General features: G+C 44.0%; 2 protein-coding genes across 2 annotated transcripts; one reads left to right on the top strand and one right to left on the bottom strand.

Annotated features, from left to right (window-relative positions):
* Positions 1-678: 678 nt before the first annotated feature.
* Positions 679-6,448, bottom strand: usp12b (ubiquitin specific peptidase 12b). The gene is made up of 10 exons (XM_054799928.1): positions 6,280-6,448; positions 4,439-4,519; positions 4,269-4,352; positions 4,076-4,205; positions 3,735-4,006; positions 2,358-2,434; positions 2,196-2,279; positions 1,938-2,135; positions 1,791-1,869; positions 679-1,435 (listed from the first exon to the last, which is right to left on the bottom strand). Exons 1-10 carry the CDS (start codon positions 6,325-6,327, stop codon positions 1,334-1,336), a joined length of 1,155 nt encoding a protein of 384 aa, XP_054655903.1. The 5' UTR covers positions 6,328-6,448; the 3' UTR covers positions 679-1,333.
* rasl11a (RAS-like, family 11, member A) lies at positions 4,548-14,090 on the top strand. The gene is made up of 8 exons (XM_054799929.1): positions 4,548-7,678; positions 8,048-8,104; positions 8,195-8,277; positions 9,726-9,766; positions 9,830-9,959; positions 10,798-10,873; positions 11,671-11,747; positions 12,454-14,090. Exons 1-8 carry the CDS (start codon positions 7,510-7,512, stop codon positions 12,598-12,600), a joined length of 780 nt encoding a protein of 259 aa, XP_054655904.1. The 5' UTR covers positions 4,548-7,509; the 3' UTR covers positions 12,601-14,090.
* The last annotated feature ends 4 nt before the right edge of the window (positions 14,091-14,094 follow it).

The raw sequence follows: 14,094 nt of genomic DNA, 5'->3' as shown, positions 1-14,094 counted from the left end.
GCTGCATTTTTTTCTTAAATGTCAAATGACTCTTTCCTCAAAGTTAACCTGCAAGAGCATACTGATTAGCATCCTGTCCGCTCATTGGTCGATCAATGAAACTCGCAGATTGCTCCTCGTCTGGGCGACAGTCATTAAAAGTTTTTCAACTTTCTTGGATCGCGTCGCAAGCCAGCGTGTGCACTGTAATATACACGAGCACAAACTTTCACACGCATGAATTTCGCGTGTCGCTTGGCTGGACAGTGAGTCGCGATGATCACCCTAACGCGCAGGTTCCATTGAAAATGAATGGAGTAGCCGTGTGTGGCGTGCTGCATTCTGATGTACGCTTTCTTTGACCACAAGGGGGCAAAAGGTACCACTTACCCCACAGTACTAATATTATACACAATAGTGCTATAATTTAGGTACATATAAATTATCCCCCTTAATAATCCTATTCTGTGGATTATTTCAAGCAAGCATTTATTTTATATTCCAATAATATCTGTATTTATGTACACATGAACATCTCCCATCGCACGCTCCCCTCAAATTAAAGCAAAATTTTAAGTCTCACACATTTCAGAACTGCCTACACAACAATGGTAGACATATTGTAAGTAGTAGCATTAGTAAAATGTCCAAAACAAGTGTGACATCTAAGTAAAAAGAAGTGAAACATTCGTAACAATATCAATATTTAAATATATATATTTTAAAAACACTAATTACAACCAATGAATTCAACTTGATTGAATGTGCGTGTTCGAATGATGCAAGGGTGTGCTTGCTTTTTTTGTTCAGTTTGAATACTTAGCTTCACATGTAAACAGAATTTGGTACAAAGAAATCAAGCGGAGGCAGAAGAACGACTCGAGCAGGAGAAGGAAGCTGAGCGTCGTCTGCAGCTGCTCCCCACTTGGATGTGTCGTCGAGAGCAATGAAAAGTTGCGCAAAGAAACATTCAGAGCGACTGCATGTAGCGTTCAGATGAACAATATAAATTGAAATAAACCTGTGAACTAAGGCAACGACACGGAACACACTTTGGACCGCTAACCTGTTTAGCATGATGCTAGATGGAACCCTGGAAGCTAATGTCAAAAAGCTTTCATATAAGCACACAAAAATTAGTCCCATCAGAGTTGTTCAGTCCGCCTCAAAAGCGCACCGCGGCGGACGTGGCTTAGGTTGACCTCACGGATTGGCGTGAGCTGGTCTTCCCCGAGGCTGCATTGATGGGTTGAGATCCAGTGCAAAGCTCCGCCAACGGAAAACAAAAGGCTGGGATGCTGGCCCCGCCATTCTGTCCGGGGAACCCGGTTTGGGATCCAACACCGGGGCCACTTCAGTCTCTGGACTGGTAGAAGAGAATGTATCCCGACTCAGAGTTCTTGGAAATGTCTGACGTCAGACCATAGAACTCCTCGATGGCCTGTGCGTCGATTTTCTGCAGAAAGACAAAAAAAGCTATTTAAAACTTTTCAACATTCAAAAGCAGGACCACGTGTTCTCAACCCGCTTTATCAACATGGGCCATGCTGAGCTGTAACTCTCAGACCACAGAAGAGGCCATGACGCATTTGGACTCTCTGCCCTGACAACTGCTTCTAATTTGCTGCTGGAGTGGAAAGAAAGTGTTCTGGAGCTGCACTGAAAGACAAATGACTTGTACGTGAACACCAGGCTGGAACCGTCAGAGAGACGAGGTTCTGATGAATTGCTGCCTCTCTGCAAGTTCAGCAGAATCTTCCACAACATGGACTGGTGTCGTCCGCCTTTCAGCAGCAACTCTGTCAACGCACCTCCACAATATCGTCATCAAACAGCAGCCAGAAGCCGTGGCTCTTGACAATGGTGATGTAGTGGCCTCGGTTGGGTCCGCTGCAGGAACACACCAGAACATGAGGCACGAGGAGATGTTGACGATGGTTTATGGCGGCAGACCTCACCTGCCGCAGTGCACGACGACGGCCACCAGGTCGTACATGCGGTCTGGGTTGGTGGCGTCGCCCGACGTGTTGAAGAGGCGTAGTTCCAGGGGGAAGACCACACGGTAGGATAGTTTAGTGTAGCGGTGCAGCTGGTCCATGTACTTGAAGCGCTTGAGGTGGAGTGCCAGGATCATGGGCAGCTTCTTCACCCTCATCCTGATCAATGACAACATTTTAATAACTAATTATGTCAAAACAAACAAAGATGTCGCACACCTTTTCTGGGCTTCCTGCTTGCTGCGACACTGCTCGCAGTAGTACTTGTACTCGCTACACAGCGTCTCCGTGTTGCTGAAGCCCCTGCGGAGTCAAAGAGAGAACGCTGATGTTACAAGTTGGCGGTTTGATAGCGTACCGTTGTCGTCACTCGGACCGTACCTGAGGCAGTGTGTGATGGAGGTGTTCTGCTCCACGTCCACCGACAAGTCCAGGAAGTCTTCGTCCTTGCTGCTCACCTGCAACACCGCATCGGTTGGCGTCGCACACCTTTACTTAGCATTTTGAGTGCATAGGTGTGTTCACTGAGAGAAGTGCAGCGCTGGTGGAGCCTAACCACCCTAAACCATCACCATTAGGCGAGCTTAAGCCACCTTGACACTTGCACAAATTATTGGGCACGGATCAGTATCGGACGAATTCCGTGAAAAAGCATGTGATTGGTATATGCCAATAATTGCTTTTCAACGCCGATCACCTGTGGCTCAAACTACTGCAGCTTGTAGCGATCCGTGCTTACAGTGTAGTGTCTTGCCCTAGCTAAAGTCTTGGGGCTCCGCCCACTTTGCTTCACACCGCGCAGGCATGCCACAACAAACACGAAACACGTTTGCCAACACATGCCATGAAAAATATCTAGCATATACGAACAAACACTTGACGCAGTATGTGATCATCAGTCAAACCAAAATGCTGGAAAGCACTCGTCCATATGTACGTGACAGTCATAAGGCTCAGCAAATAACCCAAAAAGTAAGAATTTAATTCATCGGATGAGATGGCCAGCCTTCGTCAGTGGTGTGGAAGACGCCGGATTTGCCTGGAAGTCCTGCTTGGGGCTCCATCCATGTACTTGATCTCACATCCAAAGTCTCCTTAAAGAAGTCGTCTTGTCCTCTAAGTTTCACGAGTGACATGTGCTTCAATTTGCGCACTTCCACACTAACACTTAGCACTGTGAGTCGGGCAAGATACAGTGCGCGGTCAATACTCGGATGTTGCGCCCAACATGAAAATGGTGAGTGTGCAGCGATGGAGCCTAACCACCCTCAATCATCGCCATCTTGACTATGGAGCAGAAGGGGAGGGATTAAATGAAGTGGTTGCAATTCACATTTAAAAAGGAGAGAAGAAGAAGACTGAGGTTGAGGTAAGTGTGGAACAACAGAAATGGATTTGGGACAGCACTAACTGTCAAACTTTGCACACTCAGGAACTACTTACGCAGTATACATAGTATACATATTGAAGCGTAAGTATGGAAGTGCGCAAATTGAAATCCAGCCACAGTGTGAAGCATTTATTGTATTTCTATTTAGATAGGCTCCAGCATACCCACACAATCCTAATGAGGACAAGCGGCATAGAAAATGGATGGATGGATTATTTCTATTTAATTTCTCTATTTATTTTAACAGTGGCCAACGATGGAAGAGACCATTCACTTCCCACCAATCTATGTCTACCTGTGGCCCTTTAGGTACCCTACCACAAAGTCAGGTTGCCAAACATGTACAAATCAGTTATTTGGTAACTCACAGCTTCACAGTTTAGGCAGCGCGTCTCATTGGTCAGCGTTCCCTGGAAGATCTCGTGGACCCACGTCTGCTGCGTCTCCTTCCCGCCTTCGCTGTCTCCTCCGCCTCCTACCTCACCCCCTCCGGTGCTCCCACCTCCGCCACCATTCTGCACCAGCTTTCCGTTCTGCTGTCGCTCCTGGCTCTTCTCCTCCTGGAGCAGGTCGGCGATGGTGTTGAGGAGGTAGTTGAGGAACTCGTGGGCGTCCTGCTGCATGTAGTTGTCAAACAGCTCTGCATGGAGAAGGTGAGAAACGTTGACGACCCCCCCCAGCGTAAACAAAGAGTCTGCATGGCACCTACCATTTTCCTTTCTCAGTCGCGAGATGAATTTCTTGGGAGGAATGACTCCGACTTTCTTCTTCTGCGTGGCGATGCTGTTGAACAAGTCAGCCAGACAGGTGAGGAGCGACTCCTTGCGGCGGGGCTGCACCTGTGGCGGACGTAGCAGGAGTCAGAGGAGCGAGCCTTGCGGTGCAACACTTTCTTCCCTTACCTTGTAGGCCAACACCTTCTCCCTGAACGGCCGACAGAAGTAGAGCGCCTGTAGAACCGAGTTACAGTAGCAAGTGTTGCCAAACTGCAAAACACGCAGAGAAGTCAAGTGATGATGTTTGGAAACGTTGGACACGACACCACAAAAAAAAAAACAGTAGTGATACTAACATTGACTAATCCAAAGTAGTGTTCGTTAACGGGAAACTGTTCTGGTCCAATCTCCTTTTCCAAGGCAGAGGCATTGGCGCCCTGGGGGGGTTGGGGGGGGAGGGAATAAGATGTGGAATTTATTTAGAAGCATTCCAACACTCATAAAAAAACAGCTCATTACAGTGGAGTGAAGTCAGCAGCTGTTACCAACTCACACGTAAGTGCTACCATGCTTACATTTGTACATTAAGAACATCGTTATGAAAAGCGAATGGCAAACAAAGTGAACAAACTTGGCAAGCTAACATTTAGTCTTGTTTGTCAAGCAGCTGCTATATGCGTCCTGTGTGGTCTTGACACATCTCAGAACTACAAACCAGTTCACTTCTTCTCGAGCTGATGGCACGCAGTCTCCATCTAGTGGTATTCGCATATAAAACCATTATATTAGGCAGCTCAGTGGCATTGTGGTTTGCACCATCCAAGGTTGGAATCTGTGTTGGGACGTCTCTGTGCAATAGGGCTGCACAATTCTGAAAATACGTGAATTGTGATTTTCTTGTTTTGAACTGAGATCACCATTCTCTGGGGCGATTTTTTCCACATGCACCATGTTTAAGGCTATGTGCTTTATCCCAATGTTTTTATTATTATTACTAAACTCCTCATTGTCTTGTTCTGCTTTAAAAAAAAAAAAAGCTCTTTCTGTCATTCTTCATCATAGGTCCTGGAAGGACAGTTGGGAAAATAATCAAGTCAGAAACATGGCATGCTTGCTCACTCCACAATACATTTATACATGTAATAAAGACAAGTCGAAAGGAAAGTCAATTAATTAATGCGACCGCTTCCAGCAAGTCTCTCCGACCAGGGCAAGTTGGCTCTGCTGCCCTGGCCCTAGACAGCGAGGAGGAAATGTCACCATCACGCTGACAACAGTCGAGGAGGAAATGTCACCATCACGCTGACAACAGTTGATATTTACAAATTAGATCATGTGTTTTTATTCCCGTTTTTTTTGTGCAGTCCTAGTGTGGAGCATGTTCTCCCCATGCGTGCATAGGTTTTCTCCTCGTACACTATCATCCGCATCCCAAAAAACATGCATGTTAGGCTAATTGGAGACTCTAAATTGTCCATTGGTGTGAATGTAAGTGTGAATTGTTGTCTGTATGAGTTATGAATATAAACTACAAGATAAATTGTGATTGCAAGCAGAGGTAGCACCAAAAACGCGTTTAAAATGGTGTACAATGCTAATCTTCAAGCATGCGTGGAAGAAGTGAGGGAGCATGAGACCCTTATGAACCTTGACCTCTCCATAAAAACACATGTTGATCACTCGCCTAAGCAGACTGAGATCACTTTGTTACGGAATCAACAGCTCAATCACAGCCTATACATGTAAACAGTAGCTTCCATCTGGAAGAAAACTTCAAATGACAGAAGTACTGAGGAGTCCACTGATGTCAACAGGGTTGTGAAGAACAATTTCACTTGTGTTAAACAATTTAATGACCAGTAAAGCCAAGAACCTTCCTGGCCAAAGAACTTTAACCAAAACATAACATTCAGCTACTGTAGCTAACTGACGCTCTCGCAACAAACTAACAATACAAAATTAATAAAGTGTCAAACAAAGTGCACATGGGTAAACGACCCTGCCTGTTATTACACAACACAATCTACCAATCTTGTTGAAAGTATACAACTTTCTAGAACATTCCACTGTGTGTTATTACCATGTACTTGTGTGGTTAGCAAGCAAGCTAGCACAGCAGCTAGCTAAATCGTGTTAGCTCACGCGCGACCAGAAGCACAGAATTAGCAAAGATGGAGGCGAATACTTGGAGCCTCACCATCGTACAAATCGAGGCGATCTTTCGGACTGTCATCAGTATTTCCATCCGTGCGCCGCCATGTTGGACCGAACCCCAATGTTGAAATTGTCAGAGCCGATGCGGCTGCTGCAGAGTTCCGGGAGAGCCTTCCTTTGCTCCCCTGTTTACTACTATTGTCAAGCATGAAGGGGGCGCGCCTAATTTCCGGTTCTGAGTTTGTGTTTTGTTGTTTGACTAAATCCAAATTATTCGGCCTTTATTTTTTTTATGTTTTTAATGTTTGCATTATCTTAAGTACTTTGATTTTTATGAAGCTGTGTTTTTACCCCATTGTGTGTACATTTGCTCAAGATTTGTATTCTTTTATTTTGTAGGTAACATCACAAGCTTTCTATGGCGTTTGTGATATTCCCGTCTAACTTTAATACTTACTACCTGGTCCTGTGTGGGTGACGAGTAAAGAGGGAGTTGTCACGCTGTAGTTTGATTCATTATACCGGGCTTGGAATTGAGGGCGGTGCCTAAACCATTTACTGTCACTGTCTCGATATTCGTCACATTTATTACACGCAAAGATCCATATACCTTACTTGAGCATATTATAGTATTATATTGTTGAGTGAATACAAAGATTGGTGCTTTTCGAGACGAACACCGCCCAGCTGAGTCTTGGTTTCAACAATACAATAACCCGCGACGTATTAAAGTCATAACGTTCTTATAATCAAATTAAATAATTCAATTATGCCTTATTTGGCTAAAAAATGAAACATTAATTGATGAGGATAGTATTATTTATTTTATACTGGTAATAACTATTGATATTAAATGTCATATTTAAAAGTTTTTATTTTAAAGATGTAATATCCCCAGTTTGTTGCACTGAATGTGTGTGTGTGTGTGTGTGTGTGTGCGGTTATCAGAGGACGGTCAATAAGTTTGCCTCCTCCTCTTCCTCCTCTTTTCTCCTTCCTCACTGCACCCAGTTACACTCACCTCACGCTGGAGCGAAGCCTTTTTTGCCTCTTTTTAGTGCAAACAATGATTTTTTGGGAGTGTATTTAAACACATGCTAGCTTTGCAGTGTTGCTTTGCAGCAGCAGCAGGTGATCCAGGGACAAACCGAGCTGGGACCGAATGGGAACACTGGAGTAACTTGCGAGGAAGAAGAAGAAGAGGAGGAGGCGAGTGAAGCTGGTTTCTTTCCCACACGGAGGTGGAGGTCTTTGGAGGAGGAGGGGGAGCTCAATGCGACTGACTGGATCAGGGGACCCTGCTGCACCGGGAGCCATGAGCAGCAGCAGCGGGTCCGCTAACTTTCTGCTGGTGCCCATCCCGGAGTACCCCCTGCTGGACTGTGTGCCCAACAAGACGGTGAAGATTGTGGTGTTGGGAGCCAGCAACGTCGGCAAAACTGGTAATGGAGTGAGACTGGACTGTTAGGAATGTTAGTCCCAAACACTTTAAGATGTTCTGAAGAGGAGCATGATTTTAATCCCTTGCATAAGGATTATGAGCAACCAGTTCTATTTTATGTGTGGCTTTTTGTGGTGTTACTGCAGTAGTGTAGAAGAATCATGCCTGTGTTGGTGCACTGGCAATTTTCATCACTGGTGAATTATTTCCCCACTTCAGACTTTGGACCTGTTTGTTTGAGATGTCTCGAATAAGTGTTCCAAAATCCAAATTGTCAACTTCAAGTGAAATTCCATGCAAGCTCACTAACTGCAAATAATCTAAAGTAGGTCAGTGGGACTCTCATGTCAGATCTCTTCAACTTTTGCAGCTCTCATCGTCAGGTTCCTCACAAAGCGGTTCATCGGCGACTATGAAGCCAACACTGGTAAGTAAACACCTTTTTATCCTGCCTTTCAAGTCCTCTCTGCATGACCTTGCTAAAAATATTGATCCGGCCCTGCGTTCATTCAACCAGGAGCGCTCTACTCCAGAAAGGTCACACTGGACGGGGAGGAAGTGTCGCTCCAGATCCAGGACACTCCCTGCGTGGCTCTACAGGTATGGTGGTGTGACCTAAATTTCTCACATGACTCTAAGTAGTGTATATGTTTGCATACCGTAAGCTACCTCTTTTACTCGTGGGTGCACCCCAACTGTGTTGCCTGTGCATTAACACGAATATAAGACAACCCCTACTTTTTCAAGACCCATATTTGGTATGGTTGTTGGTGGTTTGTCGATATGTGCCCTGCGATTGACTGGCGACCAGTCCAGGGTGTACCCCGCCTCTCGCCTGAAGTCAGCTGGGATAGGCTCCAGCATACCCGCGACCCTAGTGAGGATAAGCGGCATAGAAGATGGACGGATGGATGTTTGAAACACATTTCCGCCATCAAGCACTACGGCTTAGCAACTTCGCAACTGATTGTTTATAAATCATTGGCCATTTGTCTAATGCATGTGCGTCCAAACTTTTTTCAGCTAGGGCTGCTTGCTGGAAAATCAAAGGATGCGGGGGGCCGCGCTTACATTTTCTAAACCAACCCGTGTAGGTATGCAAAGATGGGTTTTATATTTAAAGAAAAAAACAGCTGGCATCTCAGCTCTGTGATATCAGTGACAAAGCGTCCCATTTGTATGTGCTTTTTAAAATCATTTAATTTTAATTTTAATTTTAATTTTAATCAAAGTGCTTTTTGGCTTGTTTTTCCTTTTTGATTTATTTTAAGAAATATTTCAACTTTCTTCTTGTACCTTTTTTCTTCTATTATTATGTCTTTATTCTCAAAATATTTTCACTTCATCGTAAAATTATAACATTCCTCCCACCAAATTTTCCTCAAATTGCAGCTTTCTTTTTTGTTTGGTTTGTTTCTCATAATATTAATTATTCTCATAATATTACATTTTTAGTCTTCAATAGTTAACTTAATATTATGACTTTATTCTCCTAATATTTTTTTTTAGTCCCATAAATTACCACTCTTTTTTCCATATTTGCTGTTGTTTTCGTAGCTATCTTGTTTAACTGTATTTTTAGAATGTGCCGAGGGCCAATAAAAAAAAGGATATGTATATCCCATGTATGCGAGCATGTCTATAGTCGCGTCACATGACAAAAACACTGAACTATTGCTTCTATCCCAGTAAAATACTGTAGTTTATTTTCACAGATTTTTGACTATTATCTGAGCTAAAGAATGTGTGAGAAGTCCCAGTAAGTGGTCTTAGGACGGTGGCCATGCGGTTGAATGAGTGCAACGTGACAAATGGCTCGTCTGTTGAGAAAGCCAGGCCCCCTGAGATGCTCATTTCCTACTCTGGGGAAGATAATGAAGGCTCAGGAAGTCCCTCCCGGCGGCGCAGAGGACAGTGGCATCCGTCTCCTCGCGATTAGACTCGTGTAACTGTCCCCTGAGGAAGCAGGTCGAGTAGGGAGGCACCTGGACTTGTTGGTGGCCCAGATCTCCTTGCCAAATCGATTACTAATGTCTTTCTCTGTGCAGGACGATGCTGAGGGCCTCTACTGCCAGGAGCAGATCAACAGGTCAGTACACCGCAGCATGTTCTCTTGTGTTCGTCATGTTATTGACATGTTTTGAATTTCCAGGTCCATCTACTGGGCCGACGGCTACGTGCTGGTCTTCTCTATTACCGACCATAGCAGCTATCGCACCATCCAGCCTCTGTACCAGCACGTCAGACGCATACACCCGTCTGGGAACATTCCTGTCATACTGGTCAGTGGAGTCATGTTATGTCATCACTATTTTAACCATGCATGGTTCGTAAAGGCGTGCTTGGATGAGTTCGGAATGGAACACCCAAGCATTAGGATAAACTAGAATAGAGATTAGCGTTCTCTGACCTCATAAATGCTCTGGAATTCCCACAGACAAACTCCCAGATGTGGCATGGTATCCCAATACCTCTGTTCACACAGTGTGTGTCTTCATAGACAGTTTACTAATCCCGCTAATCTGATCTCACTATGTAATGCCTCCATCACTGTTTGGTACGGTAACTGTACAACACGTGATAGGAAGGCACTCCAGCGGGTGATCAAGACCTCACAGAACATTGTTGGGGCAGCCCTCCCCTCACTGCAAGACATTTATAAATCTAGAGTCCTACGAAGAACACACAACCTCATCAAGGACAGCACACATCCACAACACTCATTATTCACACTCCTACCGTCAGGCAGACGCTACAGGAGTTTGAAGTCCAGGACCACAAGGCTGGCAAACAGCTTTTACCCACAGGCCATCAGGCTCCTCAACGAAGCACTCGCACACGCCGCACGCAACACTCGCACACACTCATAGCACTTTATTTATTTATTTATTTATTTATTTATTTGTATTATTTACTTGTATTAATGTCTTTTCTGTTGTTGTTGCTTAATTTATTGGTATTTATGTTTATGTGTTTATGTTTCTTATGTTCTTATTCTTTCTTGTGTTTTCTTTCTTTTCTTGGGAGAATGAACAGAATAAGATTTTCATTGCATGGTATAACTGCTGTTTTTACCATGCACATGACAATAAAACTCTCTTGAATCTTAATCTCCTGCAGATTGGCAACAAGAGCGACCTGCTGAGAGCCCGACAAGTGCCTGCGGATGAAGGCGAGACATTAGCCTCCTCTCTAGGTGGGACCACACACTCACTTCTACAGTCGTGCAAAAAAAAAATCTGAAATATTTGAATATTTTCACAAGGCTCTCTTGCATATCTCGCAAAATGAGCCTGCAAGATGTTCCGATCACCTTTGAGGACTGAAACCATCTCAAAGTCGAGACCAAATATGCTCAACTAATCTAACAGACACATCTGTGGTCATGTAAAAAAAATTAGGACATCCCATGACTGTAAATCAGGTGTAGACAAACCTTCTGACTCACAGGCCAAATTGGGTTAAAAAATTTGGAGGAGGAGCCATCTATATAGCGGTCATCAAACAGAACAACATACTTGCTCACGGTGCAACGAAAGTAAAACACAACACATCCACAGCAAAGTTAACGCATCACATAAATCAACTGCTACATGGGTGATAAACAACAACCAAGCACTAAACATGACACCTAACTTATCACATAAATCAACAACTAAGCACTAAACATGACACCTAACTTAACACTTATTTCCAAATGCCCGCAAGGCATGCTGGGTAGTCCCGCTACAACAGCAATATGAACTATGTGAACTACTAATATGAACTACTATCTAATAAATATAAACGAGGGACGGCTGTACATGTCTTTTTGTGTGTCTCCTTTGGTTTTGTCAAAATATTATATTTATATTATTTAGAATCATAAACACTAGCAGTTGGTGAAAAACCGGCCTTGTTATTCTTACAACTGGTAAAAAAAATGCTCCGGTTGATCCTGCTTAATGAGTGGGGCATGTTATCAGCGAGATAAGAGCAGTTCTCTTCCCACAGGGGGCGTTTACTTCGAGGCCTCGGCCAGGGAGAACCATGAGGGCGTCCACGCTGCCTTCCTCCATCTCTGTCAAGAGGTGGGGCTTGTTTATCTTTAAAGGGACACTATCCTACATTTCTATCTTCTCAGACTTATGGAGTGTATATGTTTAAAACGTACTCTTGTTCCACATGATGTGAAAGTGCCATATCACGAGGTTGGGATGTTTTAAGTTATCCCTGATTTCATTTGTATGCCACTCTTAAATATTGCAAACCACAAGATCTTTTGAATTTCTTGTATCATAACTTTCGGAAATCCATGTTTGACAACTGGCAACCACTTTTCAGAACCATTTGTTGCTTTTTCTTGAAAATGGCAGCCAGAAAGTCTTCATTTGGACTTAAGAATTGTGTATCTAAACCAGCATTGGGAAGATTTTTCAGGGGCGCCAAAGACCTACCTCACAGTCACTGCTGTGAACAAAGCACAGTTCGACAAAGGATTCTCCAATATTCATGCAATTATAGCCAACAAATGACACAAATGACACAAAAGAGCAGGTGTGGTCAGGGGGAGAAGGCTGCCAAAACTAAGATTTTCAGCCAATAGGAGAACAATGCAGATTTGCAGATTTATGGAGTATTTAATCAAAAGAACACTGGGATCCAATATCAGTTTAAAAGCCCCTGAAATGAGGGTAGAGCCCCTTTGACTTAACAAAATGTGTTTTTTAAATTTATTTATGGGGAAAGCTGAGGTCATATGATGACGATGATGATGATGATGATGATGTGGTGCAGGTATTCCGTGCGCTGGGGGGCGGCAATGGAGAGAAACGCAGAGGAGGCCTCCACCTGGCCCGGCCCAAATCTCCCAACATGCAGGAGCTGAAGAGGAGGTTCAGGCAGGTCCTATCCTCCAAAGTCAAATCAGCCACCACTCTCTGATGCCTCATGGAGGCAATCCAAGGAAAAGGAAAAAGGACCTAAGGGTTCCATTATGGAATCAAAGCCACTGACGGAAACAGACTTTTTGAGTGCAATCTGTCGGCATCAGACGGACGGATACATTTCTGGAAGCCAAGTTCTTCTCCAATGTGGGTTTTGGACAAAAGCTGTGGGCCAGCCCCGCCACATTCCTGGGCAACAAAGTTAACATGCCACTCAAAGTCAGCTGAGCAGTCACGCTCCTTCACATGTCCACTTTGAGTGTGTTTTATTTGGACTTCTGTGGAACAAATGAAGCTGGTTTGATTAGCTATTGCTTGGTGTGTGTGTGTTCATTCCATATCTGTATCAAAACAGGAAGTGACCCCCAAAAGGTCACGACATAGCGGGCAGATGGAAAGTATAGGGAAAGAAAACAAACCGGTGACAAGCTGCAGTCAAGTTGGTATTTTTGTGTTGAAACTGGCACGTTAAAGGAAAAAGTTCCCAGAGAAGCGTCACTTCTCAGCGTGAAGTTTTCCATTTGATCAGACTCAGCAAACAAAGCCTGTTATTTATGACTGCTCTAATGGGAAGTTACAGTATCTCACAAAAGTGAGCATGGACCTCACATTTCCACAAGCTCTTTATTATATCTTGTCAAGGGACAATACTACAGAGAGTAACCTTGATATACTTCAGAGTACTGAAGTCAGTGTATAACTTCTATCGCAGTACAGATTTACTCTCCACTGAAAATTAGTCAACACCAGTGAGTAGGAAGATGATTGTGTCTTGCCTACAGTCAAGCATAGCGGTGGAAGCATCATAGTGTGGGTCTGCATAAGTGCTGCTGGCACTGGGGAGCTGTGGTTCACATAATAATGAGAACAAATTGGGAATATTTTGTGTGAACACCATTGTTATCTTTCATTGCCCTAATCCTCTTGGACATGGACTTCACCAGAACAGCAACGGTTTGTTACTTGAATCCTTTCCCAGACATGTTCAGAGGAGACATATTTGGTCACTCCATCACCTTCAGCTTCCTCAGCAAGGCACTTGTCATGTTGGGGGTGCGTTTGGGCTCCTTTTAATGTTGCCACGCAGCCCAGTTGTTGCTTCACAATCTCACAGTGCATGTTGGAATTCACATTTATCCTCAATGAACCTCAGCTCCCCAGTGCTGGCAGCACTCGCGCAGTTACCACCACCATGCTTGACTGCAGGCAAGACACAATTGTCTTGCTATTCACTTGTGTTGCCAGCTATTGAGACAATAATGGCTGTGTTGACTTATTTTCAGCGGATGATAAATCTGTACTGCTACACAAGCTGTACACTGACTACTCAAAAGTATATTAAGTTTACTTTGTATAGTATCTCCCCGAGACAAAATATACAGGAATAAAAATGCTTGCTTGAAATATGAGGGGTGTATTTATGTTCTTGTGTTCTCATGACCTCCCAACACACATCGCCATTCTTCTGCATCTGGAATGTCTCTCTCGCTGA

This window comes from Dunckerocampus dactyliophorus, chromosome 15 (genome assembly GCF_027744805.1).
Source record: "Dunckerocampus dactyliophorus isolate RoL2022-P2 chromosome 15, RoL_Ddac_1.1, whole genome shotgun sequence".
NCBI classification, from domain to species: Eukaryota; Metazoa; Chordata; class Actinopteri; order Syngnathiformes; family Syngnathidae; genus Dunckerocampus; species Dunckerocampus dactyliophorus.
The sequence above is the reverse complement of the archived record's forward strand: the minus strand, read 5'-3'. Positions and strand labels throughout refer to the sequence as shown.